Below are 27,763 nucleotides of genomic sequence, written 5' to 3'. Positions count from 1 at the left end.
GATAAAAAAAAACCTTTATTATTAATAAATATATTATACATGAATATAATCAATATTACATACAACCAACCGATTAACTACTACATATATTCACTAAATTAACAAATTATAAGAAATCAATAGTTAATTTGATTTTTTTAAAAAAAAAGGTGCAGAAAAGGGGGAAAACTTTTCAGTTCGTTTTCTTTTATTCTCTTAATGTATGTTATAATAATATAATTATAATATATTGTTTGGTCCTTCTACTATAAATCAAACACCCATTTTAACTAATGAAAGAAAATGAAGAACTATGGGAGAAACTTCAGGAAGGAAACGGTGCCCTGTTAGAAGCAAGCACTCGATGCTATAAAGCAAGCAGGATTTCTCCCACTCCTGCCACCATCAAAGTGATCAGTGTGTAAATGTAGGGTGCTTGTCATGGGTTAAATTTGGGAATTTAGTTTAAAGTTGACCGACAGGTTTTCACACCCAAAACAAAATATAGAAATTTTAATGAAATTAAAAATTAGTTCCATCAAAATTACCGGAAGAAATCACTTATTTCTAAAAAGAAATATCACAAAATAAAAAAAAGAAATCCATGTGATGAAGATTCCATTGAAATAAAGATGGCACTAATCAGACTCAAGTTCCTGTGGGAATGATTTTGCTTATAGAAATTTTGTAAATATCAATATAATATTCTATTAAATCTGTTTATTTTTGTATTTTAAAAATATTTTAAAAAAATATATGTTTTTTTATTTTAAATTAATATATTTTTGATGTTTTTATAACATTTTAACATACTAATATCAAAAATAATTTTTAAAAAATAAAAAAAATATTATTTTAATACATTTTTAAACAAAAAAAATACTTTAATAAATTATAACAGCCAAGAAAAAAAAACCCTAAACTGAACAGGTTCCAACGTTTTATTCCCTGTCATCAATGAAACATTTTATTCGCACACAAGAAACAAAACAGAGACAGAGACAGAGGTTTTGGTTTGTTTTATTTAGAAGACTCGTGTAAATATTAGAGCTTATCGATCATAATTGGAAGGCCATAGAGAACATTCAACGATTCATAACTAATGTGCTCATATATCTCACATCTCAGTAATTTCCCTACTTATTTTGGCTCTTAGGAAACCTAGTTTCATGACAAGAAAAACGAAGAGGGAGAGGAAAGAAGCGAAAAGGGCAAGCTGATCTCCCATCAACACTGATTACCAACGTGATGTGTTGCCCCGTATGAAAGCTTCTTCCATGGCCCTCATCACTGAAATTAGCTCTCCTTCAAAAACGCCATTGCCTGCGAAACTTTCGATGTTCTGCGCTGGCGCCGCACTTCCTCCGGCTCGGTCGCAGAGCACAAACCGACACACAGGGCATTTCCCATTACTCTTCGCCCATGGCACAATACATTCCTCATGAAACATATGGTTGCAAGGGGTCACCATTACCGACTCTTTGGGCTCAAAATCTTCTAGGCAGATCGCACATCTTTTGCCATCATCATCTGTCTCCCGTGCCCTGTCTTTAACAGCATCAAGGGCACGGTCTCTGTAATACAAGCTCAATCTAGTTGTCATCCTTTTTGGGATAGGGTTATAGGTTTCTTTCTTCAGCTGTGCCAATGCTTTGTTTTGCTCATCTTGGGTTGATCTGGAGCGATCCCTTTGTGTAGATGAAGAGGCTTGCCAATTTCGCTGGCGTGAGGGCCCTGGTAGCTCTCTTGCCACGCTGGTATTTAGGAAAAGAACTTGCACGGGTGAAGCTGGCTGCATAGAAAATCTGCCGTGCACTAAATGTTAAATAACTTTTGAGAAATCCACGCGCACACAATCTAACAACAGGCTTTGCATTTAGCTATACTAAACAAACATTCAACAATCACATCGAAGCTTAGATCTTCTGGTACTGAAAGTTACTCAATGAATGACCAAACATAAGTTTCAGCTCGTTTTGTGTATGATTCTTAGTTCCATAATACTTTAGGGTTCCTCGTTTCTGCCTTTTGAACTAAAATCGAAGATCCTTGCAGATCATGGGCAAAGCCTCAATATATATATATATAGATGGAGAACTCCATTGGAGCAATCGATAGGTTGGGAGTTTAATTGGGATAGAGATAATCGTAAATCTGTCCTTTTCTTTTAAATTAATAATACCATCTTAATTTAAAATGTTAAAGTCTAAGAGTTAAGTAATTTGCACACGTTAAGTATTGATTATTCGACATGAAAACACTATAATAACATAAATAGTTTTTCACCAGCGTCGTGAAAATTAAACAAGTTTTTATTTTGTTTTATGAAAATAAAAATAAAAATAAATACTTCTAAGAATATAAATGATTTAAATTCTTGAGAGAAATCTTGTTTCTTCGATCAAAATTCTTCTTTTTTTTATTATTCATTTCTTTATCATGATGGTATAATTTAATATATAATCATTAAGAGGAATTTAAATAGCACCAAAAAAAAAACTCTAATCTTTTTTATTTATAAAGAATGATATGAATTAACGAATGGTTTTTTGAATATCATGGTAAATCGCGAATTTATGTATTTCAGAACTAAACAAGACATGCATGATATACATTATATATCGCAAAAATTAGTGGTTACCCAGCTAGACCGAGAGGTACTGTTATGGCTCTTTCCTCCACCGCCGGCCGCCATGTATCTTGTGAACCTCCTCCATTCGGCTCCTGCTCACAAAACACATATCATTGTTAACTGTCGTCGTCTACTGCATATCCTATCAATCATGCATCTTGTCAATTTTTTTGCCACATTAAACCATGCTCTTTCAAATCCAACACACACATATAAAACCGTATACGTACTGTGTGTTTGTATATGTACATGTGCAAGCTGTTTGCTGCATGTTCGTGTCTATTTAAATCTAGCATGATAAATACTACTCACCGGACGGGCTTGGGAGGCGGAGCGGCGGAAATGGGAAAACGTGGGCATCCTTCTATAATCCCTGCTATAGTTGTTAGGAGCATAGGTATCATCATAGTCTTGTTCACTGTACCAATACCATGGGGTTTGCGTGATATTGTTGGTGCTGCTGTTCATGGTGACTTCCAAGCACCCAGCAGAGACGATGATGATCAGAAATTCTGTCCTTAAAACAAAATATCGGTGGTTTTTCTAATGGGTCTTGTAGCTTTTATTCCTTTTCCTTTCGAATGCCATTTTCCCAGTGAATATATGTGATGAATCTGGTTCCTTCTCAGTCCGACTCAAGTGGGGTTATGCTCTGTTTATTTTCAAAAAGTATTTTTAAAAATTTTAAATTTATTTTATTTTTTAAAAAATTAATATTTATTTTATATTTTTAAATTATTTTGATAGATTAATGTTAAAAATAATTTTTTAAAAATTAATATTATTTTAATATATTTTTGAGTAAAAAAATACTTTAAAAAACAATGATTATCACATTCTCAAATAAACTCTAAAACAAAAAAAAACGTCATATTTTCTTGGGTTTTGCATTTGACTTTTTAATAATAAAACAAAATGATTTACTTTTTTTCATAAAATATTTAATTTATGTAAGAAACTCTTATAATTCACTTGCTTCTTGAATTATGAGAATAGTTAGTTTATTTTAAACACAGTCCATTTTATGAGTTTCATAAATAAGTAAAAAACAAATTAATTTCCTAATTAATATATTCGAAAGTCTCGTAAATAAAACTGCTGGCTGCTTTCTCTTTCGATCATGACGTCATAATTAATTTACTGAAATATATAAAGTTTTATTCTGTTCAAACTTTACAGATGCTGGCCTGGTGGGGGTTATCAAATCAAAACAAAAGAAAAGGGAAGACGAACGGGAAAGAAAGGAACCTAATTCTCTAATTTCAGATTTGTTTTCTGCAAGTGGCGTGGAAACCTAAACCGGTAGGGCCCGCTCGTCGCTTTCTTCTGTGATTGGTCCATTTTCGATTAAAAATAAATAAATAAATAAAAAAGCGACCTAAAATGTTTGCTGGTAAGAAAACAACTACCACGGACGAGGGTAAATTTAGTGTGAGCGTAGATATATTTTTATTATTTTCCCTTACAATGTGATGATATTTTTACTCTTCTAGAAGAAAATCAAATGCTCTGGTTTTAAAGGTGTTTTTATCTTTTTGTATAGCCAATCAGTCTTAAAAGGATTGATTATATACGTGTTTATTCTATTTTTTTTAAAATATAATAAAATAACTTAAATACCCTTCAAATCAAATCAAGGTTTTTAAAACTAGTGCACAAGAGTATTTATGTCTTTTTTTTTTTTAAATACAACTAAATAACAAGTTTATCCTTTAAATAAATAAAAAATTAGATAGTGCCTACTAAGGCTTTTTGGTATTTTTCACTCTAGTTTTTTTATTTCCAAGTACATCAATGGCAATTTGATCTTTTTATACTGATTTTATATTATTTAAATCAAAAAAGTTGTTGGCTCGTGCGATATGAAAGTCGTCAACACACTTAGAGCGGTGCATATGGTGTCTTCTAGTGACAAAAAAAAAGCCTTTCTTACATGCAGTGGCAGAGCCATATAGGGACAAAAGGGGCAATTGCCCCCTTAACTTTTTTTTAAAAAAACATATTAATATATTAGTTTAGGGGATTATTACTGTAGGGAAGGAAAAAGAAAAGCTGTCATTGTTTATAATTGTTGAGTTATAATATAATATAATATATATACACAACGCAGCTCATTCCACAACTTTTTTCCTTTTTATCTTTTGTTTCTATATTAAATTGATGGCACCGGCTTTAAAATATGGAATCCTTCCCTGCAGTAACAATTCTAATTTTTTTGTTCCTTGCCTTTGCCATGTTGTTCTTTTCACGAGTTGCTATGCCACTTTGTTTTTTTCATGAGCTGTTGTTCTCTGTCTCTCTTGTATGCAAATTTCTCATCAAGAATAGGTAAGCAATTAATCTTTTTTGCCTTTTGCTTTATATTTTAGGTAAATTTTCTTTATTTTTTATATTTATTTTATTGTTTAATTTTAATTTTATTCTTTTATAATTAGTTATTAAAAATATTATGGTTTATGATAATTTATGGGTTTTGATATAAATATGTTCAAAATAAATGTTTAAATCTACTAATTTAATCAATTAAATGTTTCTTTTCTTATTATAAAGGAATAAATTAATATTCATGCAAAACCACTATTCTTGACATCTCTTGCATTGGCAGAGTAGTTTATTGAAATTTAATATTTTCATATGACTTGTTTGTAAGTAAAATATCAAGTAGAAAGCATGTTTTTCAAGAATTGTTTCTCTTACACATACACTAGGCATTGCTCCTCAATTAAATATCTAGAAATAATTAAGTATAATTTAATCAACATACTTCTTATATGTATATAGATATGAATTGAAATAGATTTTGATTTTGATGAATTGATATGTATTTTGCTATGAATTTCATATGAAAGATTTAGAATTATTGTGTAACTCAACTGATTTTTATTTAACAGTGAATTATTATGTATTTGTGTTAATTATTATGTAGACACTAACGATAATTAAAAAAAATCCCGCAGGTTCATATTAAATTAACATGTCACTAGACAAGTATTTCAAGCGTAAATCCCTTGAGGATGAAGAGTCAATCAAAGCTTCAAGTCATGTAACTCAATCAGGTTCAAAGAAAAGTCATATTGAAATCAACCCCGACACTCTCCTTGTTGACCCTGGCTTAAGAAGACCAATTTATGAATATCATATAAATGATAGAGATGCAATCCGAAGAGCTTATCTACAAAAAGGTCATTGTCAACCTTCACACTGTGATTTTCCTCAAAAACAATTTGGGAATATATCAACACTACGACGCTTAAATCCAGCTTGGTTTGGTGCATATCCAATATGGTTAGAGTACAGCATAGCCAAAGATGTTGCCTTTTGCTTGTATTGTTATCTCTTCAAGTCAAAAGGGGGTGTTGATTCGTTTGTGGGTGATGGGTTTTCAAATTGGAAAAAAAAGGAAATATTTGATCTTCATATTGAAAAGTCTAATAGTAGTCACAATGCAGCTCAGATAAAATGTGAGAATTTGATGAATGAAAAACAAAGTATCATGACTTTGTTATCTGAGCAGACAGTAAAGAGTCAAAGTGATTATCGAACTCGATTGAATGCTTCAATAGAGTGTGCTCGTTTTTTGTTGCATCAAGGACTTCCATTTCGTGGCCATGATGAATGTGAATGTTCAAGCAACCAAGAAAATTATCTAGAGCTCTTGCATTTTCTTTCCAAAAATAATGAAACTATTAAAAGAGTTACTTTCAGTGAAGCTCCCAGACATAAAAAATTGACTTCTCCAGATATTCAAAAAGACATTACTCAAGCTGCTGTAGAGGAGATTACAAATGTGATTATCAAAGATCTAGGTGACTCATTATTTTCAATTTTAATTGATGAGTCACGTGACATATCAATCAAGGAACAAATGGTTGTTGTTCTACGATATGTAGATAACAATGGACATATAATTGAACGTTTTATTGGCATTCAACATGTGCGAGATACAACTGTTAGTTCACTCAAGGCAGCTATTGAAGCTTTGTTTTCTAAACATGGGCTAAGCATATCAAAATTACGTGGTCAGGGATATGATGGAGCTAGTAACATGCGAGGTGAATTCAATGGCTTGAAAGCACTTATTCTAAATAGCAATCCAAGTGCATATTATGTACATTGTTTTGCTCACAGACTTCAATTGACTCTTGTGGCTGTTACAAAGAAGCATAATGAAGTTGGAGATGTCTTCAATTTTTTTTCTAGCATTATAAACATAGTTGGAGCATCATGCAAAAGGATGGAGGTGATTAGAGAAAAACAATATGGTAGAATTATTGAAGGACTTGAAAATGGAGAAATTTCTAGTGGACGAGGCTTGAATCAAGAAACTTCTCTTAGAAGGTATGGTGACACCAATTGGGGCTCCCACTATGTTACAATTATTCGTCTACTTGCAATGTTTTCATCAGTTCTTGATGTGCTTGAGATTATAAGGGAGGATGAGATGGACTCAAAATAAAGAACAGAAGTAGTCGTTTTAACATATATTATTTAATCATTTAATTTTGTATTCATGTTTCATTGTCTGAGAAGGATACTAGCAGTTACTAATGAGTTCTCATAAGCATTACAAAGAAAAGATCAAGACATAGAAAATGCTACGAGTTTATTGAAAACATCAAAGGAACGATTCAAAATGATGAAAGAGAATGATTGGGAATCTTTACTGGAAGAAGTGTCATCTTTTTGCATCAAACATGATATTGATATTCTAAACATGGATGATGAGTACAAGCTTCGTGGGCGTTCAAGGCGAAAATCTCAAGGGATTACAAACCTACACCATTTTCGTTATGAATTGTTTAACAATATCATTGACATGCAACTTACTGAGTTGAATGATCGTTTTACTGAGACGAGTACAGAGTTACTTCTTTATGTGGCATGTTTAAACCCAAGTGACTCTTTCTCTACTTTCAATAAAGAAAAACTTTTTCGCCTTGCTCTTTTTTATTCCAGTGAATTCTCTATAGTGGACCTTATGGTACTTGGTGACCAACTTGATACTTATATTATTGATCTATGTGGTGATGATGAGTTCTCTAGTATTGAAGGTATTGCTAGTCTTGCAGAGAAAATGGCAAAAACAAAGAAGAATTTGATATTTCCATTAGTATATATGCTTATCAAATTATCATTACTTCTATAAGTTGCAACTGCTACAGTGGAGAGAGTTTTTTCTGCTATGCATATTATCAAGAGTAGATTACGAAATAGGATGGGAGATAAGTGGATGAATGATAGTTTGGTTGTATACATTGAGAAAGATATCTTCGATAAGATTGATAATGAAGCTATTATGAAGCGGTTTCAAAATATGAAAACTCGAAGAGAACAATTATAATGTAAGTTTTTTCATTTTAAAAGTATTTTTAAATTAATTTCACTTGATATGAATTAGTATATATACTTTGAATTGATTTCTAATGCATATCTATATAATATAGTATTTGTTAATAATTTACCCCCTCATTAAAAAAATTCTAGCTCCGCCACTGCTTCCATGTGCTCTTTATGTTGGTATGGTGTGTGTCGGCAATGGTGAAGTGGTTTATCATCGGTAAGGTTTTTTTTCTTTTTTTCTCTCCCCTTCCTCGAAATTTAGAGGTTGGTCCTCTTTGTTGTTGGTATTTCAACTTCAATCCTTATTTTTTTTAACTTCTGATTTTTGTTCTTGATCCTTTTGTAAAAGTTTTATTTGTTTTCAATTTCATCTTTCAATCCCAATTTGTCATATGTTATTTTTTTCAATTGAGTCCTTATTCTTTTGATTTCTAATTTTCTTTAGTCTTTTGTAAAAAAAAATTACGTGTTTTTAATTTCATCATTCAATTCAAATTTAAAATATATATTTTTTAATTTGATCCTCATTCTTTTGATTTTTTTCTGTTCTTTTATTCAAGTTATTTTTCTTTTCAATTTCACCATCTGATAAAAAATTTGTAGTTTTCCTCTAATTTATTTTTTATTTTGATTTTTATAATCATTCTTTTAATTACTATTTTTTAATCATTTTGGATCCTTTTGTGTGATTGCTTTTTTTTTATTTCACCATTTAGATAGTATTTTCAGTCTAATGACTTTGATTATAGGTTTGAATAGGAGCGGAAATGGATACCCACAAGTCAAATTTATTGATATTTACACCCTACCCATTATGATTTTAGGTATCCATTATCTAACTGTTATTTATGATTCGATAAGAAATAAAATGGTTAATATTTATGTGTGTGTGTTTTATGTCAATATTGAGATACATAAATATCATATTGTATTAAAAAAGCCTTTAGACTTTCTTTCCATGTCTCCCCATACTAGGATATCTAGGTCAGCTAAGTCATATGCATGTAGAGTTCAGAATTTGCATCTCGAAGTCACTAAGAAGATTTAAACAAGCAATGCTTAATACAAACTTTAAGCTGATTTAGATTGACATCATAATGAATTTAATATTAAAGATTGTGTCATGATATAGATTAGATTTGAACGGTATCCTTATCGAGCCAATAAAAAAAATTACAATTACGTAGTGTTGTGCTATTCAAAATGCTACAATGGGTTGGCTCAAATACTTATGTTCCTAGTTTTAGCATTAGCTCCACTTTTAACATAGAAGATCTTGTCGAATACTTGAGGCCACAACTCATTCCAAATGATCATTTTGAGACCCCACCCAACCACACTCATGATAATTCTCTTGAAACCCCTACCCTAATTCCCTTTGTCATTGGTACCGCGTGAATATATTTATGATATTTTAGGTGAACAAGTTTTTTTTTAATCAAAGATGGTAAGGTCAACAATTCTTAATTCGTTGGGTAAGATGACTTGATTCAAATTATACTTTGATCACTAGAGATACATTGCAGCAGATTGACCCATATCTTTGGGAGTACTATCAGTATCCCAAGCTACACTTGATGAGGTCGGGTTTCTCCAATCCCATGAGAGTTGGTAGAAATACCAGATCTACATAACAGATCACACATGTGTATTGACGAGGATGATGAAATGTCAATAATTGGTTGCTTTATTATTTATTATTTATATGTAACTTTCTAGAAATTATAATTATATCACGATGATTTGATAAAAGTTTGAAAGTTTTAATTTTTTCAACACCTAATTTTCCTCCTTCTCTCCATCATCTTTCTTCTTCTTCTTTTGATATATTTTCTTTTAATTCTTAATTTTATCTTTCTTTAAATTTTGTCACGCATTAGTTTTGAATAGAGAGATTAAAGTATTAAAATAAGTATAAAGAACCCAACTATCCATTCTGGAACCCAAGACTATAATATCATTAAACCCTTTGAAATCATACATTATTTGCAAATTGAATATAAAATACTGCTATTTATATTTGTAGTATTTTACACAATAAAAAAGAAAGTTCTTTTAAAAAAACAAATAGCAGATGGCTTGGGGTTGGGGTTGGGGTTGGGGTTGGGCTTGGGGTTGGGCTTGGATGTACAGCGAGAGCAAAAAGATAGAAAGAAAAGAAATATCTAACGTTGGGTCGAGGGTGATTAATCAGCCATGAAAAAAGCGCCACGTATACCATTCCTAAACCACATCCAAACTTATTTCAGTTTTTTTTTTTTTTAACGGCAGTCCACCAACACGTAACGGAACTCTGACTCTGACAACACACTACTTGATACTATTAGTATTTAGCAGCGGCTACTAACTGTGTTCTCCAATCTCTCGTTTCCTTCCGTCCTTCCTTCCTTCCTTCCTTCAAGGTATGCTTACTTCTTCACCTTTTCTAGTTCTCTTTAGGAATAAATAATTGTTTAAGACTTTGTTATTTTATATTCAATTGAATTGATTTAATTTTTGTTTTACTTTTTGCTGTAAAGAACTGATATTACTGTTATTTTATATTCAATTGAATTGATTTAATTGGAAATTGTCAGCAATTTGAATATCGAGACTTCTTTTGCATGTTGTTGGATGTTAGAATACTGACCTTTGTACGTTTTGTATTTCTGGGATTGTTATTTGCTTTCGTCTGCTACCAGATGGCAGCGTCGTCGGCATGCCTTGTAGGAAATGGTTTATCGACCAGTAATGCCAAACGGAATTTGACGAAGGAGTTCTGTGGCAGTCATCTTTTTGTTTCTACCAGTGTTCCGTTATGTAAGACTTCAAGAATTTTAACTGTTAAGGCAGTTTTGGACAAGAGACGGCATGAAGGAAGAAGGGGTTTTCTGAAGCTGTTGATTGGGAATGTTGGGATTGTTGGATCCACTTTGCTAGGAGGTGGGAAAGCATTTGCTGATGACCAAGGGGTTTCTTCCTCCAGGATGTCATATTCTAGGTTTTTGGAGTATTTGGATAAGGATAGGGTGAAAAAGGTAGACTTGTTTGAGAACGGAACCATTGCTATCGTAGAGGCTGTTTCACCTGAGTTGGGTAACCGGGTGCAGCGAGTTCGTGTTCAACTTCCAGGGCTCAGCCAAGAGCTTCTTCAGAAGTTTAGAGAGAAGAACATTGACTTTGCAGCACATAATGCTCAGGAAGAATCAGGTTCCTTGCTATTCAACTTGATTGGGAATCTGGCATTTCCTTTAATCTTAATTGGAGGCCTGTTCCTTCTTTCTCGACGTTCATCAGGAGGAATGGGTGGGCCTGGTGGGCCTGGTTTCCCCTTAGCTTTCGGTCAATCTAAGGCAAAGTTCCAAATGGAACCAAGCACAGGTGTGACATTTGATGATGTTGCTGGAGTGGATGAAGCCAAGCAGGATTTCATGGAGGTAGTGGAGTTTCTTAAGAAGCCTGAGAGATTCACTGCAGTAGGGGCTCGCATTCCAAAAGGCGTTCTTCTTGTTGGGCCTCCAGGTACTGGGAAAACTCTTCTGGCCAAGGCAATTGCTGGTGAAGCGGGTGTTCCATTTTTCTCCATTTCAGGTTCGGAGTTTGTTGAGATGTTTGTCGGTGTTGGAGCCTCTAGAGTCCGGGATCTCTTCAAGAAGGCCAAAGAGAATGCTCCTTGCATTGTATTTGTGGATGAAATTGATGCTGTGGGAAGGCAAAGAGGAACAGGAATCGGTGGAGGAAACGATGAAAGAGAGCAGACACTAAACCAGCTTCTGACAGAAATGGATGGTTTTGAGGGTAATACTGGCATCATTGTTATTGCGGCAACTAACAGGGCGGACATTCTTGACTCTGCCTTGTTGAGGCCGGGACGGTTTGACAGACAGGTAAGGATGTGCTACCATGTTCTTATTGGTTATATATTGTTCTTTGGGGCAGTCCTCATTATAAAAATGCCAATTTGCAGGTGAGTGTTGATGTCCCGGATATTCGAGGAAGAACAGAGATACTAAAAGTTCATGCCGGCAATAAGAAATTTGATGCTGATGTGTCTCTTGATGTGATATCCATGAGAACACCTGGTTTCAGTGGGGCTGATCTCGCAAATCTCTTGAATGAGGCAGCTATTCTAGCTGGTCGGCGTGGAAAGACAGCAATTTCATCTAAAGAGATTGATGATTCAATTGATAGGATTGTCGCTGGAATGGAAGGAACTGTTATGACGGATGGAAAGAGTAAAAGTCTCGTTGCATATCATGAAGTTGGGCATGCTGTTTGCGGGTAAGGGAGATATTTCTGAGTTAGATTTAGTTTTTTATCTTTATAAATTATAAATTATTCGATGGAGTAAATCAAATTAGAATTTGGAACCGAGCAGTAATGCCAGGAACTCCATTTGATGCTAAACTAAAGTTGAGAAGTAGTAATAGAGCTGGCAAATCAATTCCGTTATAAAAAACTTGATCATAGAGAACTGAAAGCAGCAATATAAACGACTCTTGAAATCTCTGAACTCAATAGCAGCAGAAATTTGAAACTCAAAAGTAATTTCATCGAGAATATGAAAGGATAGAGACCATAAAACCCTAATTTCCAAGGATAGCTCAAGAATCATGTTCAAACAAAGGAAAGAGAACCTGACTTGTTTTCAAACTTTTGACTGGCATCTACACTGAAAGTGGAAAAATAACGGTCATGTTCTTAGTAACTTACGATGCTTGGTCTCTACTATGCTACATTCTAATCTATCTCAGTTAACATAGATGAACTGCATCATCAAGAAAAGTCTCCTCCAGTATAAAGCCACAACTTCTCTTCTACATCTAACCTGTTTCCCAAAATTCCCTGCAAAACATCTGAAAATCTGAAAACTAACTAGAAGCTGATCCTTTTTCCTTGTTATTACTCCTGCACTTCCCTCATTTGATCACCCCATCTTCTCCACATCCAAAATCATCTCTCTACCTAGAGTATCATCGTTTGCATTAGTTGAGATATCTACTTCTTTGGAAAATAAACTTGCATAACACTCTTTATTTTTTTTATTCAGAACTTTGACTCCAGGGCATGATGCGGTTCAGAAAGTCACCCTAATTCCACGTGGCCAGGCGCGGGGCCTCACCTGGTTTATTCCTACAGATGACCCCACGTTGATCTCTAAGCAACAACTTTTTGCAAGAATAGTTGGAGGATTAGGTGGCAGAGCTGCTGAAGAAGTGATATTTGGTGAGCCTGAGGTGACCACAGGGGCAGCCGGTGATTTGCAGCAGATCACCGGTCTGGCTAAGCAGGTAACCAAAAATTTCAATTTTATATGCGTTGACCAGTGTTCACTTTGTTCTACGAATATCAGTTTTACTATGTCAATTTATGTAATGTCTTCTTGGAGTAGGAAATGGGATCTGTGCATTTAATATTCCAATTTCCGTAAGATGGAAGGATTCTCTTTTAGTTAGTTGATAAGTCAACATAATCTGGATCAGCTCTTGAGTTAAAGACAGTATCTGGAGTCTAGAATTTCATCTTAATTTAAAGTCACATTTACCATGTCTTTTCCTTTCTTCTTTTGGTGATTTGTGTGGCATATCTGTCTTGCTTTTTTTATGTATTTCTGCATGCCCTTTTGCATATTTCATCAAGAAGAATTTAATTGAAATGAGGAGTGTTTTTTGATCCTGTGGTTACAGATGGTAACCACGTTTGGAATGTCAGAAATTGGACCATGGTCACTAATGGATGCATCAGCTCAAAGCGCTGATGTCTTCATGAGAATGATGGCAAGGAATTCGATGTCAGAAAAGCTCGCAGAAGACATTGATGCTGCTGTGAAGAGGATATCAGACGGTGCATATGAAATTGCTTTGAGCCACATAAGGAGCAACCGTGAAGCCATTGATAAGATTGTCGAAGTCCTCCTTGAGAAGGAAACTATGACCGGTGATGAGTTCCGAGCAATCCTCTCTGAGTTTGTTGAGATTCCCACCGAAAATCGGGTCCCCCCTGCAGTTCCCTCCCCTGTGTCAGTGTAATTATTGCATACTATTACTCTCCATATGTTCACTGCAACTTTGACAATACATCCAAAGGCTGGTTAAATGTATAATTTGTATAATTGATTTTGTATAAGAACGAATTAAAAAAAAAATAAGCCCTGAGGGGAAAACACTCAAGCGCTATACATTGTGCATTTCTCATAATTTAGTGGATTCAAGTAGTGAATTATTGTTTATTTTGATACCTAGAATTATTTTTTCCTTGATTGGATATGTTTTTAATGAATTTATGACAAAGTGGGAGCAGCCACCAAGAATCTGTTGTCTGGAATTAAGATGATAATGTTGAACAACAATAAGAAAAACAACAAAAAATATAACCAGCAGGATTTCATTTGCTCATGTATAAATTCTCAAGCAATTTTGAATAGTCAGATAAATGAAGATTGACTACAAGATTATCTATAACTGCATCAAGGGGAAAGACAGCAGCTTGGATCATGGATGCTTCACTTTTGTTTCTTACGAAATTCCAGCAAAATATACACGCGTAAGAGAGACTACTTTGAACACGCCCTGTAGATGAACGGTGAAGCTTTATATCAAGGCTAATCATTTGGCAACCCGAATTTAACATGCGCAATAGAACTCGCTTAGTCTAGTCCAAATTTCTTTACCTCCACAAATTTACATCATCGATTCCTGCAGGGGCACTACCCTTTAAGCCATTCCCGGAAATAAGATTGCATCTTATCTCGATTATCTGGATTCCCAACATTGACTGTAGGAATTATCTTGTCAGGCTTCAAAAACTGGAAATCAGAACGGAAAATGGCAGATCCATTAGCATACAATATGTGCAGAGTATGGACAATAGCTGGCGTTTCTTAAGAATGTAGAGATGGATATGATGATTAGATTTAAGAGATAGACCTCGACAAACTCTCTCAGCTCTGTGAAACTAGAGTGCTCACTGTATGGAACTCCTGCAAAAGTGATTAAGGAAACCTTGATAATCATCATGGCTAACAGATTCTTACAAAGAAACTAGGATTTTTGTTTCAATTAAAACATTGAAACACTAGAGGACCAAAAATCAGCCTCTCGAACAGCTGGAAGCAAGTACAAAAGGTTGGATCAGAATATAAAATATTATGTTTGTTCAAGGAACTGCAAATCCAAATTGTCTCACCATATATTGTGATGTTGCCTCGAGTGCTAGGCCTAATTAGATCAAGCTCTCTGCCTAAACCTTCTGAGTAAGTCCAGCCTGGATGAGTGAACCAAGATAAATGAAAACATATATTTCTGTTCAGCAGAATTTTATTGCAACTGTCCAAAACAGAGGGAAAAAAATCAGAGCTAAACACATAAGAAAATCAGTATATTTTCACCTGTTGGCCGGAATGCCAAAACTGCTGCATACTGATTTACATGATTCTTCAAGTAATCCTTCAAGGTCTGAAGGAACAACAAAGTTTGATGATGGATCAACACAATGAAGATGTAGTTCTCAAGACAAAAAAGGTTAAAAGCCTGGAATCAGACCTCATATCGCAGGGAAGATATGGGCAGCACATGAAGACATGTGTCTGTAGCTTGTGTACAAAGATTCGTCGAAAGATCAGGCCAACCAAAAGATTGCAGAATCCGTCTCCTTGAATTATTTGCATATATTTTAACCTGAAATGATTTGAAACAATTAACATTCAACTGATTCCAAGATTTTTATTTCTTGGTCCTCTTTTTTCTTAATGAAGGAAACTGAATTCATGAATTCTGTTATCATTTAGTCCTTCCAACGATTGCTACTTTATGGTCTAGAGCCGAGGAAAGGTGTTCTGTTTTCCAAATATCTTAATTAGGTTTTCGTGTGGGGAACCTGAAAAAAAAAGATCGACCACATGCTACAGACAATCATGACAACTTTTCAATAACATTTATATTCCACAGAACACGCAGATGAAATTATACTTGATGTCAATGCAAATGATAATCACAGACTAGAAAAGCCATAAATGTTGTGAAGCAAGCTTCCTGATTGATCCAGGAAACTGAAAATGCAAAAGATCGACCAAATGAAAATAAAAATGTTGTCTGATGAAACAAGAAGAAGCATACCCCTAATGCCTTGGAAATGGCAAGATAAACACTCTCTTTGCCAATACTATACGCTCCGACAACAACAAGGGTTTTAGGTTGCTTTTTGAGAGAACTCTTAGTAACTCTAACAACATAACTCAACACATCTTCCTTAGAAGGAAACCTGAAACAGAAATTGCAATGTAAACATATCCGAACAACATCAAAAAAACAAGTCAAAGAAGCTTGTTTATCTTACTTGTACTTTGGATTGCAATAGGTTGTATCTAAGTAAAGCACGTTAACTCTGTTCTTTGCAAGAAGTGGATGGGCCTGCATAAGTTTAGAAGCCCTGAAATCTCCAGTGTGCAAATAGCAGAGTCCAGTCGGGAGACGGAGATGAAGGAGAGCAGCACCGGGACAGTGATTAGCTTCTAGTAATGTTACTTTAACTCCTTGAATAACATATTCTGTGTCAAGTTCCAATGGATGAATATATCTGCGCGGTTCAGAAGCATTAAAAGTAAAAACAACCTTATTCAATCAATCAAAGCATAAATAAATAAAAATAATTTTGAGTGGAAGATTACAAGGAATTGAGGGAGAGACAGATTGTAAGGAGGCGAGCAGTGAGAGGAGTACAATAAATAGGGCCATGAGACCATCCTTTGGTAAGGCCACCGTAATGATCATAATGGAAGTGGGTCAGGAAGTACGCAGAGCATCCTGGGATCGGACCATACCGGAATGCATCAACTGAGAAACCTGTATCTGTTTGTTTGTATAATAATAATAATATTAATTTTTTAAAGCAAAAAGCAAAATTAAAATAGCGAAATAAGAGCAGAGGAATTACCTGGAATCCGTTTATAGAAAGGGCAAGCGCGAGGGCGGTTATGCTTAGGAGACGAGGAAGCCGCCTTGCCTTGGCTGCAAAATTGAGTTGGCTTCAGCTTCTTCTTCGGAGGCGGAGAGGAAAGGGAAGAAGGTTTGTTTTGGCCCCACATCTGCCATAGATTCGCCTGTTTCAGATTTCTTGAATGGGAAGGTTCAACTACTTCAGCCGCCGGCGACAGGTAAGACCAATCGGTTCCACACCGATAGAATTCGGCAGAGAAACTCCCATCACCACCATCTCCATCTTCTTCTTCTTCTTGTTTAATCGATGGATGAATCTGGTAACTTTGCTCCTCAATATTCTCTATAATTGAGAGCGCATCTTCCGACCATTCAAATTCGGTCCATTCTTCTTTGGAATCATAATCTCCTCCGGCGCCGCCGATTGTGCTCATCTCCGTATCCCACGCCGGTTTTCGAATGAAACGATGCCGCGGCAAAACCTTTTTTAAAAAAAACAGGAGGAGCCCGGTTTGATAGTGGTCTCGCACCCGTTTTGCATCTCGCACGTGTTTGTTGGTACGCTCGTGTTAGCCTCCCAATATTGAATATTCCCTCTCTTTTTTATACTTTTCTTCCTTTTTCCTTTTTGTCGTCACTTGGATTGCAAAATTGAATGGTCAATATTATCTCCTCTTTCTTTTCTTTTCTGACAATGAATGGTCAAATTATTGAAACAAATAATAGAATGGTAAAATTTACCATTTTCATAAATATTAAATTTTAAATAATTATTTTAAAGTTATTTTATAATTATTATAAGATCGAAAAGTTATTTATTCGAAGTATTAAGAACATGAAATTAAAAATTTAATGTTAATGATTTAATTTAATTTATTTTTTATGAAATTATTACAATCTCAAATAAATATTTTATTATTTTTTATTTTATAAATATTTATTGGTGTTTTTTTTAACCAAAATTGCTGAAGAATATACTGGAATGAGGTTATTTATCAATGGTGAAATTTATAATTTTCATAAATATTAAATAATTATTTTTAAGTTATTTTATGATTATTATAAGATTGAAAATTTATTTATTGTAAAAACATGAAATTAAAAATTGAAGTACTCAAGACATTTCTATCTGTGGTAATTAATAATTTTTGCTCTATTTTTTTTTTAATTTTACAAGTTTAAAAATTTATCACATTCAAAAGGATATATTCTTAGATCCTTTGAAAAAAAACAATTTTAATAGATATATAAATTAATTCAAAAAATATTTTTATCATAAAAAAAAGGACATAGATGTTAAAAAAAAGAGAGGGACATATGGTAATAATGGCAGGACCACGCGTGGAAGATTATTCAGCCGACAGTTGAGTGCGGAGGTAAAAGAAAGAGCGGTCGCTGAGGCAGAGTTCTCACGATTTTGCTATTGACTCTTCATCTTCATCTTTGCCACGACCGTACCTGAGAAGCTACACGTTGATTGATTTCTCATAATTTTTCTTATACACTAGTTAACACGTACAACAAAAGAAAGAGACGCTGTTTTCTGGATCATTTCAAGGTAAGGCTCCGCAATCTTCTTTTTTTCTGCTTTCGGTTAAAATTCCGCTCCTTACTTTTAATTGGAGGATTATACTAGAAGATGATTAATTTATTATTTGATCTGGGAATTTATTTCTCTGATCGACGGAGTAGTTTAGATCTATTCCAATTTTTCTCTTTCTCGTTTTGGTGGATCGTCCATGTAATCAGTGTTAGCTAATAAATCTCAACAACCATGCCTTTCATTTGTGTTTATTTATTTATTGGTTCTTTTTATGGAAAAACATTAAAGGGTTTGGTTTAGATATGATCTTTCTGTGCTGGGTTTGAATTTTCATGCCATCATCTGCTCTATGTATATTTTCAGGTTATTATTAATTGAAAGCACATCAATGTGGGTTCTAGGCAAATTGTTTGCTTGAACTGGGTGATGCCGGATCAGTTACGAACCTGAGAGAGTTTTGTCATGTTTCCTTGCATCTGAATAGTTAATAATCAATCTCACAGCATTGCATTGCTTTTCAACTGCATGTGGGCTGCCTGCTTCACTGCTTTAGATTTTGTAAGCCATGGGGGAGTGGGTCATCGGAGCTTTTATCAATCTTTTTGGCAGCATTGCTATCAACTTTGGGACTAACCTTCTTAAATTGGGTCATAATGAGGTATGTCGACTTCATTTTGTTACAATTCGTCTCCGTTCTTTGCCTTAACATTTTTTCCATCACTGAAAAGTTTATGGGGTTCAATGCTGCTCAAGCATGCTATGACATATACATAATACAATCTACTGTCTTTGTGGCCAGCTCCATCATAATATGCATTTCACTTTGGTACGAGTTTACTGTGGAGATGAGCTGAACTGATTTTAGGCTCACTTGATGTAAAGTTCTAGTCTGCCATCAACCTTTAATTTTAGCATGGAGATTAATAGACTTAGCTTTCTTGTCATACACGCCACTTGGAGACATGAACTCAAGGAAATCACAATTTTATGTTTCCTTGAATGCACTGCGAATTTGCTCTGATGCCAATTGCAGAGAAGTAAAAAGTGTTAACACTCAAACACTGATTTATCGAGTAGAAATGAATGCTGACATTTTAATTTTAATTCTCGGAACTGAGCTGCCACACTCAACACACACAAATTGTGGCCCACACAGCTTGCACCATGGTTGCCACACAACCTAGACAACCCACACAGACAAGTTGCCGCACACAGCTTAACTTACGGTGGCACTTCCCTGGATCCTTAAATTTTACTCTACGTAGTTTCTATTTCTTTTTCCATACCACTACTACACACATGGTTTTCTTTTGTTTTACACAGATTGGACACAAATAAATGAGGACCAACCCATATTTTTATACTAGAGTTATTGACCCTTAAAAGTCCTAAACCAACTAGTATGGAACTCCTATTCAGACAATTACATTGTACAAGTCCTACTTACATATTGACTTGGATTCCCAATATCCTAGAACTGCTGGGTTCAATTTCCAACATCAACTACTGATTTAATAGCTTCACTTTACATCTTCACATAGCTTAGAAAGCTTTAAAGAATCTGGCTAAATTATTCGCAGAGAGAGAGGCATTCCACGCAAGACAATGTGGGAACAAGTGGGAAGGTTCCTGTGAAGCCTATCATATATTTCCAGACATGGAGAGTTGGTATGGACTTGCCTCATTGTTTTTTAGTTATGCATGGGAGTTTTCTCTAAGAAGTACAAGGGAATGACTTGTATGCGATCTTTAGCTTAAATATGTGTGCTTTGTGTTATGCAGGTATTCTATTTTTCTTTCTTGGGAATTGCCTTAATTTCATTTCCTTTGGATATGCTGCTCAGGTCAGTTACAGATCATGTATTCCCACAGTCCTTCTGATATGCAATGATGGAGTTTCCTTTTCTAGAACTTTGTGAAAATGTTTTTTTCCCCTCCTTTCTATTAGTTGTTCGTTTTATTTTTCTTTACCTTCTCTTCTTTCTGTGCAGTCGCTTCTTGCAGCCTTGGGATCTATTCAATTTGTATCAAACATTGCATTTGCTTACTTCGTGTTGAACAAAATGGTCACTGTCAAGTATGTGAAATGAGAAGTGACACAAATTTTGAAGATTATAGCACAATTTAACATTTCACTCACCACATTGCTGTTACTAAGTTGATTCCAATTGATCGATATTTTCTTTCTTTTTTCAGAGTCCTAGTAGCCACAGCCTTTATTGTTCTTGGAAATATATTTCTTGTTGCTTTTGGCAACCATCAGTCTCCTGGTACTTGACTGGCTCTTGAAACATGTTACGTTTAATGTCCTTACTATCTCTTGCGTTTGGTATCAGGTGAAAAGGTTGGATGGGAAATGTAAAGGGAGTGAGATTTAATGGTGAAATGTTAAAGTGTGTAAAAAGTGTTGAGGGGTTAAGTGTTGAGGACTTTGGTAGGAGTTGAAAAAATTATGCGGGTAATAGTGGGTCTCAAATCCCAATATAAGTGAAAACAAAATTTAAATTAAATGCAATTATTAAAAAAACAAATAATATATTTGATTGTCCTAGATGTGAGGTTGAAAGAAAAAGAAGAGAAGGTAGAATTAAATTCAAGAAAGAGAGAAAAGGCATAAAAAAAAACCCTTGAAAAATCTTTTATTCTTCCCTAACCTTCTTAAAATTTTCCCTGTTCCCATAATTGTACCAAAAATATCTAAAGAAGGTGAAAGTTGCTATGGTAACTATTCACCCCTTCTACCCCCACAATGAACACACCTTTAGTTTTCCAGAATGGCATAATTAAGTACATGCATGTATTATAATGCCCTTTATTTTCCTTTAGTTTTTTTTCGTAAAAGTATGAGAATTAATTAATTGAGTTTTTTAGAAAATGGATATCCCATCTTAGATAAAGAGCAATGCTTCTAATTGTGTATTTTTCATTTCCAGCATTCTTTATATCCTTCCACCACACTTGATCCATAAGTATAAATCATTCACATTATTCTGCTTTATCCACATGGCTGTACCTACAAGCCACAGCTATAAAACTTGGTTAGTGCTTATTTTATGGTTAGAAAACTAAATTTCTTGCCATTTGTTTCTTATCAGTGTACACACCAGAGCAGTTGGCAGAGAAATACAGCAATATGACATTCCTCTTTTACTGTCTGGTATTGATACTTCTTGTTGCCTTGCACCACTACATTTACAGGTGAGATTTGGAGATTGGTTATCATTTTCGCATTTGTTTGGGGGATGAATTTTCAAGTCACAATCTTTCTGCTGTTCACATTTAACCTTGGCAATAATATGCAGGAGAGGAGAAATTATACTTGCCATTTCAGGACAAGATCTTAGACCTTATTGGCAAATGTTGCTTCCTTTCTCCTATGCTGTAGTTTCGGGTGCGGTAGGATCGTGCTCAGTATTGTTTGCCAAATCTCTGTAAGTTTTTGCGTAAAATATCCCTGTCTCTTTCTGAGATGAGAGCACTATAATTGGGCATTCACGTTTTATTCTGATGGCAAGTGTTTTGCTTACAGCTCCAATCTGTTAAGATTGGCCATGTCTAGTGATTATCAGCTGCACAGCTGGTTTACTTACTCCATACTTCTTCTATTTCTTAGTACAGCCGGATTTTGGGTAAGATAATATAAGTCAATTTGTTTCTTCTTATTTGCAATATGGTGGAGATAGGAATGTACCAATCATCTAATTCTGTCCCACTTCCTACTTGCGCAGATGACAAGGTTGAATGAAGGATTGGCACTCTTTGATGCAATTCTCATTGTGCCGATGTTTCAGATTGTTTGGACTTTCTTTTCCATTTGTACAGGATTTGTATATTTTCAGGAATACCAGGTTCTCCCTCTCTCACTCTCTGTTAAGTTAATGTAGTTTGGTCATTGATGCTTGTATTGAGGGTGAACCTCAAAGAGAGTTTGGCAACCAGTGGAAAAGCTTATCCTTTGTAATTTATTTAAAAAAAATTATCTGTTCTATGAATTCTAGTGGTGAATTGAGTGATAATTTTCTTCCCCTTCCTCTTTCCATTAATCAAAGTTAGCCGAGCACATCTCTGTATGGAACACTGAGCAACCTGTTTATCTCAGTTTTATTTCATTTGAGTACCTGTCAATTGGTACAATTCCCATGTTAGAGCACTGATCTGACACAGAAGGTGTCCGCCCTCATGTCCTAATATGTAGAATTCCTGGATGAGTGTGATCTGCATGCAGATGGCTAGTCCATGTACATTGTGTTGTATTTAATGTATGTATAATGCTGGTATCTCCTTCATTGGAAGGTTATTTATTTAACTGGTTTCGTGTAGTCTAAAAAGTAGGATATAGTTCACCTGGCAAACTTATTGGTACTTGGAACAGGTATTTGATGCGCTAAGGACAACAATGTTCATACTAGGGATGACATCCGTATTCGTTGGAATTTCTCTGCTTGCACCAGATGAGTCCAAAGGTAGTTTTGATAAAGTTTCTGATAGTTTCTGTCTACAGAGAACAAAATTTTGAACTTAATTGCATATTGTCAGGTGGAGAGGTCAAAGATAATGCATCTTTGGTTCCAGTTGTGTCTTCAAGCATTTCAATTGAAACAGACAGGTACTGTACATATATATTCTATAGAAATGATATTTTCAGATATTGATGAAGATTCTATTCTGAACCACCCATATTCTGTTCAGTCATAATATGGGAAGGGAAATTTAGTTAAATGAATAATGGGAATCTTCTTCGATACTTCTACGCTTATAACTTAAAATCTTGTTAAAATTTCTTTGAAACTTCTTTCAGTTTCTGTTTATGTACTGTGCAATGTGAACACATTAGAGTAGAAGTTTTATGTTTTGGCATGGTTTCAACTTGTATACCGCCGGATGGAATTAGTTTTTGGTGTGTTCCATTGTTGGATGTCATATATATAGGCCACACTATATTAGTCTATATATTGTTTTCACTGGTTTTTGTTGCATATTTTATCTTTTACAGGCTGGTCATCTCATCTGAAGATGCACAAAATAAAGATCCGAGATCATACGCGCAAGCAATGGTGATAAAAATTAAAGAGGTGTTAGCCAAGGCAAAGGTGCCACCATTTGAAACGCCCTCTCTTCTTCTGAAACTTTATGCGGATAAATATGAATTAATTATTCACGAAAGCTAACCCTGCTTTTCTTGCAGACTGCTTGTTCATTATCACTAGGTTTCGGAGAGGATTCCATCAATGCATCTGCTGTTCTTGTGATGCCCATGGTGTCTTCAAAAATAACTGGCTTCAGAGGAACCGTCTTTGACCGACCTAAGTTTTTTTCCCTAAGAAATTCTGGTTGGAGTAAGATTTCAATGGATGATGATGGTGTAAATGTATTAGAAACAAACCCAGTGCTTCCTCAAACCCTTTGATTGTAGTAGTACAAATAGCAAACAACACTGCAAGTGCACCAGGAAGGAATCGTTTTTTTATTATTATTATTATTATTTTTTGGAAAAAAAAATGTCATTGCTGTAAGGAGCACGCATTGTTTAGAGGTTTAGGATCAACTGATTTTATGTCAAGGATGAAGCATTCTTGTTAGCTTTGGAAAGGTGTTGGTGGCATTATTGTTGTATATACTTGCTCTCATTTGATTCAATGAAAGAGCATAGTTCTTTTTATGTTTGTATCGAAAAAAGGAAGTAAAGCATGGGCATATTCATTGCTCAAATCCTTTTTATGTCCATCACTTGCCTTTAATTTGTTCAGACACACTTGATCTGGCTAAATTGGTTGTGATTTGGAAATGCTGTCGTTGGATGTTCTTGGCTTCGTGATTAAGCTGTTTCGTTGCATTTAAAGTAGAAAGGAAAATGCCCAGCAGAATCATATTACAGAACTAAGTATATGATGATTCATCGTACAGGTTTGTTCGTAAGCTAAGAAGATTTCCCTCCCTCCCTCCGTCAATAGCGCAAGCCATTGGTTTCTGCTGTGTCTCTAGCAAAAACACCATGTGCATATATCACTAATCAAGCAATACGGCACCTCTCTCCATTCCATCTAAACAGTCCATGCCTTCATGCTCAAACACCACCTCCCCCACAACCTTCACTTTCTTACCACCAACTACATTGCCCAATACGCCTCTTTGGGCTCCATTTCTTATGCCCGCTCCATCTTCTCCTACCCCATCCACCCGTCTCTTCCTCTGGAATGTCATGATCCGCGGCTTTGTTCATAATTCCTATTACCATCGTGCCCTTCTTTTGTACCAACAAATGCTAAAACTGGGCATTCAAACCCGACCGTATCACCTTCCCTTTTGTTATCATGGCCTGCGGCTTTCTTTGGAACTTTGAATTCGGCGTTCGTGTTCGTCAAGATGTTGTTAAGTTTGGGTACCAGTCTTATGTTTTTATTTCCAATTCTCTCATTTCCATGTATGGTAAATGTGAGCAGTATGATCTTTTTCGCCACGTGTTTGATGAAATGCCTGACAGAAATGTTGTTTCGTGGAGTGCCGTTATTGGCGCTTGCTCGGAGAATGACCGCTGTGAATAAGGGTTTTCATTGCTTTGGCAGATGTTAGGTGAGGGATATAGACTCATCAGTGATGCTGTTTTGAATGTGTCTATTCTAGCATCTTTCCAGCTCGCACGTGCAGTTCATGGAATCAAAACTTGTGGGTTCTTCTACAATCAAGACTAGTGGTTGAAACTGCCCTGGTTGATCTTTATGTGAAATGTGGAAGCTTAACTTAAGCTAGAAAAGTTTTTTACTGGATACAGGAGAGAAATATATATCATCACGTGGAGTGCCATGATTTCAGGCTATGGGATATGCATGGCTGGGGAAGAGAAGCTCCCAATCTCTTTGATCAAATGAAGGCTTCTGTAAAGCCGGATCACATAACATTTGTGTCAATATTGTCAGCATGCAGTCATTCAGGTTTAGTTGCTGGAGGATGGGAGTGCTTCAATTCCATGGCTACAGATTTTGGAGTCACGCCAAGACCCGAACACTGCATGTATGGTTGATCTTCTAGGGCGAGCTGGAATGCTAGATGAAGCTTGTGATTTTATTGAGAGAATGCCAATAGGGTCTAATGCAGCTATCTTGGGGGGCACTTCTTGGGGCATGTAGAATACATTTAAATGTAGACCTTGCTGAAATAGCAGCAAGAGCATTATTTGATCTGGATCCAGGAAACCAGGGAGATAAGTATGCGAAACAGTTATAAATAACTCTAATGATGAACGGAGCATTATTTTATTTTATTTATTTGAGTTATTTATATTAGACAGTTTTAATTTATAGTTTAAGCTCAATAATTGAATGTGTTAAGGTTATATTATTTATTTATTTATTTTTCAGTATGCGAAACAATTTTTTATGATTAAATAAAAATGACAAACTTTTTCATTTCTAAGTTGTTTTTTTTTCTGGCTTTTTCCGCTTTTAATTCTTAACTTCTTTCTCTGATTTATTATGGAAAGACAGATTGATGGACAGGATTCGCCAAGAAGGGTACACACCAGATACAAACCTTGTATTGCATTTTGTGGAAGAGAGGAGACAAAGGAGAACATGCTGTCCTTGCATAGGGAGAAGTTGGCCATTGCGTTTGGTCTCTCAATTGAGAGTGTAATTAATTAGGACAAGGGAAAGTCCTAGTGTACGCGGGGGATTGCCATACTGCTACTGAGTTCATCTCTAAGGTTAATTACCGGAAGGGAGATTGTTGTGAGAGATGCTCGTAGATTCCACCATTTCAAGGGCGGAGCATGCTTTTGCGTGGATTAATATTGGCGAAACATGCCCTATAATGTCTATCAGTGCTGGTGCCCGGTGGTTGATGAAGATATGCAGTAAAGACTGGTTGCTTGGTCACTCACTATCTTTGTCAAATTTTCACAGTGCAGTAGACACCGATGAGATTCCGTCGGCTGGTAGATTCTTTGCCTTGGAGTTCAATGCGCCGAAAAAGGGCGGTAAAGCTGAGATCCTTTCGGGCTTTGCCTCAGGTCAACATCCATGACCCAACTCTTATTCCAGAATCCAGATGCCACCACCATTCATGATTTTGATGCCCTGTTGGGAGACAAGCCACCTAACTCCATATTTTTCCTTCTTAAGCTAACGACTCCTTCACCGCATACTGTCCTGGTGGCTGCTAGAAAACTGCTGTGACAACCTTAGCGGCACCAATAAACCCACCGAGCACAGGGAGGTGATAGAACGTTTGACTTGTGTCTCTGGAAAACTTTTTGGATATTGTACTTTTTTATATATATATATTTTTAAATTATTTTAATACAATGATATTAAAAATAAATTTAAAAAATATTATTTTAATATATTTATAAAAACAGTACTTTAAAAACCAGTCAATACCACATGCTTCCAAAAACCTCCCCTTGTTTTAATACTTGTGTATTTATTACATTTATTGAAGTATGTTTTAAGTCTTAGTATTTAAAATTTTCTGTATTTTTTATTTATTTATTTATTTATGCTTTGCTTTCCCACGAATAAAGAAAAAACTATTCTTTAGACTTGATGTTGGGCCTCCAACCACAAGAAAGAAAACACCAGCATTTTGCTCTGAATACAATCAATCCTTCCTTGGAATTAAAGCACAAAGAGAAGCCCTTGCTTGAAGAAATAAACTATACCATTCCCACTCCATGCCAAGAACCTCCCATGCTCGTCATCATATATTTTATGTGGTCAATCTCTCTTTCAAGTACAAGGCCATTAACGACTAGCTCCTCATGGCCACCCTTACGCCTCTCCCTCTTCAATTTTCTACGGTATTAACGCCTTTCTGAATGCTAGCGTGCAAGTGTTGAAGTCTTGTAAATACAATGTGTTGAAGAAAGCACTACAAGTACAGCCAATCATCACCCTAACAGCTAAAATGGCAGTGTGTAATCATTAATCGAGTGATGCAATGTGCTGATGTTCTTGAGTAGCACTGTGCTTTAGCTACAACTTTTTGCTGATATCGCCTAGAAAGGAATCCTGTGGGGGGGTTTGTGGGCTTTCTGCTTTTCACATGCCTGATATCATGCTCTTGAGATGCAAATATAAATGAAGAAAAAGCAAGGATAAACAATTTTCTATTCTGGGTCGGTCCAAAAATGATGTTAAAGTGAAGGAGGAGATGGTGAAAATGTGCAGAATTGTGGGTCTAATTATTAGAAGCCTAAACAACTGTAAGAAAGCTAAAGCAGAAGGAAAAAAACAATGATTTTGATTCCTTTTTGCAAACAGTACTATTTCGTAAAGAGATCATCGATTCACACCAAACCCATCTTTATCATGCCTCGCCACTCGGAATTGAAATAAAGGGAAAAGACAAGACAAGCCAACG

General features: G+C 35.3%; 5 protein-coding genes across 9 annotated transcripts; 3 read left to right on the top strand and 2 right to left on the bottom strand.

Moving 5' to 3' along the window:
- Window positions 1-897: 897 nt before the first annotated feature.
- On the bottom strand, window positions 898-3,189 carry LOC133681916 (E3 ubiquitin ligase BIG BROTHER-related-like). Of its 2 annotated transcripts, none has more exons than XM_062105112.1 (3): window positions 2,924-3,189; window positions 2,621-2,703; window positions 898-1,733 (listed from the first exon to the last, which is right to left on the bottom strand). In XM_062105112.1, the coding sequence occupies exons 1-3, from the start codon at window positions 3,077-3,079 to the stop codon at window positions 1,217-1,219; spliced, it is 756 nt and encodes a 251-aa protein (XP_061961096.1). In that variant the 5' UTR covers window positions 3,080-3,189; the 3' UTR covers window positions 898-1,216. The 2 variants fall into 2 exon arrangements, with proteins under 2 accessions (XP_061961096.1, XP_061961095.1); XM_062105111.1 differs by having other exon boundaries at window positions 898-1,784; window positions 2,924-3,187.
- A 2,396-nt stretch (window positions 3,190-5,585) lies between these two features.
- Window positions 5,586-7,067, top strand: LOC133682967 (uncharacterized). Its single transcript, XM_062106495.1, has one exon. The coding sequence runs from the start codon at window positions 5,586-5,588 to the stop codon at window positions 7,065-7,067; it is 1,482 nt and encodes a 493-aa protein (XP_061962479.1).
- Window positions 7,068-10,198: 3,131 nt separating this feature from the next.
- LOC133683070 (ATP-dependent zinc metalloprotease FTSH 2, chloroplastic) lies at window positions 10,199-14,159 on the top strand. The gene is made up of 5 exons (XM_062106581.1): window positions 10,199-10,353; window positions 10,633-11,817; window positions 11,898-12,211; window positions 12,981-13,221; window positions 13,618-14,159. Exons 2-5 carry the CDS (start codon window positions 10,633-10,635, stop codon window positions 13,957-13,959), a joined length of 2,082 nt encoding a protein of 693 aa, XP_061962565.1. The 5' UTR covers window positions 10,199-10,353; the 3' UTR covers window positions 13,960-14,159.
- Window positions 14,160-14,298: 139 nt separating this feature from the next.
- LOC133683071 (DNA cross-link repair protein SNM1) lies at window positions 14,299-17,421 on the bottom strand. 3 transcript variants are annotated; one of them, XM_062106583.1, is made up of 10 exons: window positions 16,862-17,420; window positions 16,596-16,776; window positions 16,265-16,504; window positions 16,045-16,189; window positions 15,472-15,606; window positions 15,318-15,384; window positions 15,116-15,193; window positions 14,857-14,909; window positions 14,601-14,735; window positions 14,299-14,518 (listed from the first exon to the last, which is right to left on the bottom strand). In XM_062106583.1, exons 1-9 carry the CDS (start codon window positions 17,295-17,297, stop codon window positions 14,637-14,639), a joined length of 1,434 nt encoding a protein of 477 aa, XP_061962567.1. In that variant the 5' UTR covers window positions 17,298-17,420; the 3' UTR covers window positions 14,299-14,518; window positions 14,601-14,636. The 3 variants fall into 3 exon arrangements, with proteins under 3 accessions (XP_061962567.1, XP_061962566.1, XP_061962568.1); XM_062106582.1 differs by having other exon boundaries at window positions 14,299-14,499; window positions 16,862-17,419; XM_062106584.1 differs by lacking the exons at window positions 14,299-14,518; window positions 14,601-14,735; window positions 14,857-14,909 and adding an exon at window positions 14,922-15,035 and having other exon boundaries at window positions 16,862-17,421.
- A 774-nt stretch (window positions 17,422-18,195) lies between these two features.
- LOC133683059 (probable magnesium transporter NIPA8) lies at window positions 18,196-24,065 on the top strand. 2 transcript variants are annotated; one of them, XM_062106565.1, is made up of 15 exons: window positions 18,196-18,421; window positions 18,770-18,843; window positions 18,960-19,064; window positions 19,987-20,074; window positions 20,189-20,250; window positions 20,398-20,483; window positions 20,603-20,676; window positions 21,502-21,604; window positions 21,709-21,837; window positions 21,936-22,035; window positions 22,135-22,254; window positions 22,779-22,869; window positions 22,943-23,012; window positions 23,400-23,496; window positions 23,592-24,065. In XM_062106565.1, exons 3-15 carry the CDS (start codon window positions 18,972-18,974, stop codon window positions 23,811-23,813), a joined length of 1,335 nt encoding a protein of 444 aa, XP_061962549.1. In that variant the 5' UTR covers window positions 18,196-18,421; window positions 18,770-18,843; window positions 18,960-18,971; the 3' UTR covers window positions 23,814-24,065. The 2 variants fall into 2 exon arrangements, with proteins under 2 accessions (XP_061962549.1, XP_061962550.1); XM_062106566.1 differs by lacking the exon at window positions 18,770-18,843.
- Window positions 24,066-27,763: the final 3,698 nt, after the last annotated feature.

The sequence above is a fragment of the Populus nigra genome, chromosome 2 (genome assembly GCF_951802175.1).
Source record: "Populus nigra chromosome 2, ddPopNigr1.1, whole genome shotgun sequence".
NCBI lineage: Eukaryota > Viridiplantae > Streptophyta > Magnoliopsida > Malpighiales > Salicaceae > Populus > Populus nigra.
This window is presented reverse-complemented; position numbering and strand designations above follow the sequence as displayed.

Coding starts and splice junctions, on each gene's coding strand:
- LOC133682967 (XM_062106495.1), top strand. CDS start 5,586: ATGTCACTAGACAAGTATTTCAAGCGTAAATCCCTTGAGGATGAAGAG.
- LOC133683059 (XM_062106566.1), top strand. CDS start 18,972: ATGGGGGAGTGGGTCATCGGAGCTTTTATCAATCTTTTTGGCAGCATT. Junction 20,251..20,397: donor CCTTTGGATATGCTGCTCAG/GTCAGTTACAGA, acceptor CTTTCTGTGCAG/TCGCTTCTTGCAGCCTTGGG. Junction 22,036..22,134: donor TTAGTACAGCCGGATTTTGG/GTAAGATAATAT, acceptor CTACTTGCGCAG/ATGACAAGGTTGAATGAAGG.
- LOC133683070 (XM_062106581.1), top strand. CDS start 10,633: ATGGCAGCGTCGTCGGCATGCCTTGTAGGAAATGGTTTATCGACCAGT. Junction 12,212..12,980: donor GTTGGGCATGCTGTTTGCGG/GTAAGGGAGATA, acceptor TTTTTTATTCAG/AACTTTGACTCCAGGGCATG. Junction 13,222..13,617: donor TCACCGGTCTGGCTAAGCAG/GTAACCAAAAAT, acceptor CTGTGGTTACAG/ATGGTAACCACGTTTGGAAT.
- LOC133681916 (XM_062105111.1), bottom strand. CDS start 3,079: ATGAACAGCAGCACCAACAATATCACGCAAACCCCATGGTATTGGTAC. Junction 2,704..2,923: donor CCGCCTCCCAAGCCCGTCCG/GTGAGTAGTATT, acceptor TTTTGTGAGCAG/GAGCCGAATGGAGGAGGTTC. Junction 1,785..2,620: donor GTACCTCTCGGTCTAGCTGG/GTAACCACTAAT, acceptor AGTGCACGGCAG/ATTTTCTATGCAGCCAGCTT.
- LOC133683071 (XM_062106583.1), bottom strand. CDS start 17,297: ATGAGCACAATCGGCGGCGCCGGAGGAGATTATGATTCCAAAGAAGAA. Junction 16,505..16,595: donor TGTCTCTCCCTCAATTCCTT/GTAATCTTCCAC, acceptor TGAACCGCGCAG/ATATATTCATCCATTGGAAC. Junction 14,736..14,856: donor AGCTGAGAGAGTTTGTCGAG/GTCTATCTCTTA, acceptor TCTGATTTCCAG/TTTTTGAAGCCTGACAAGAT.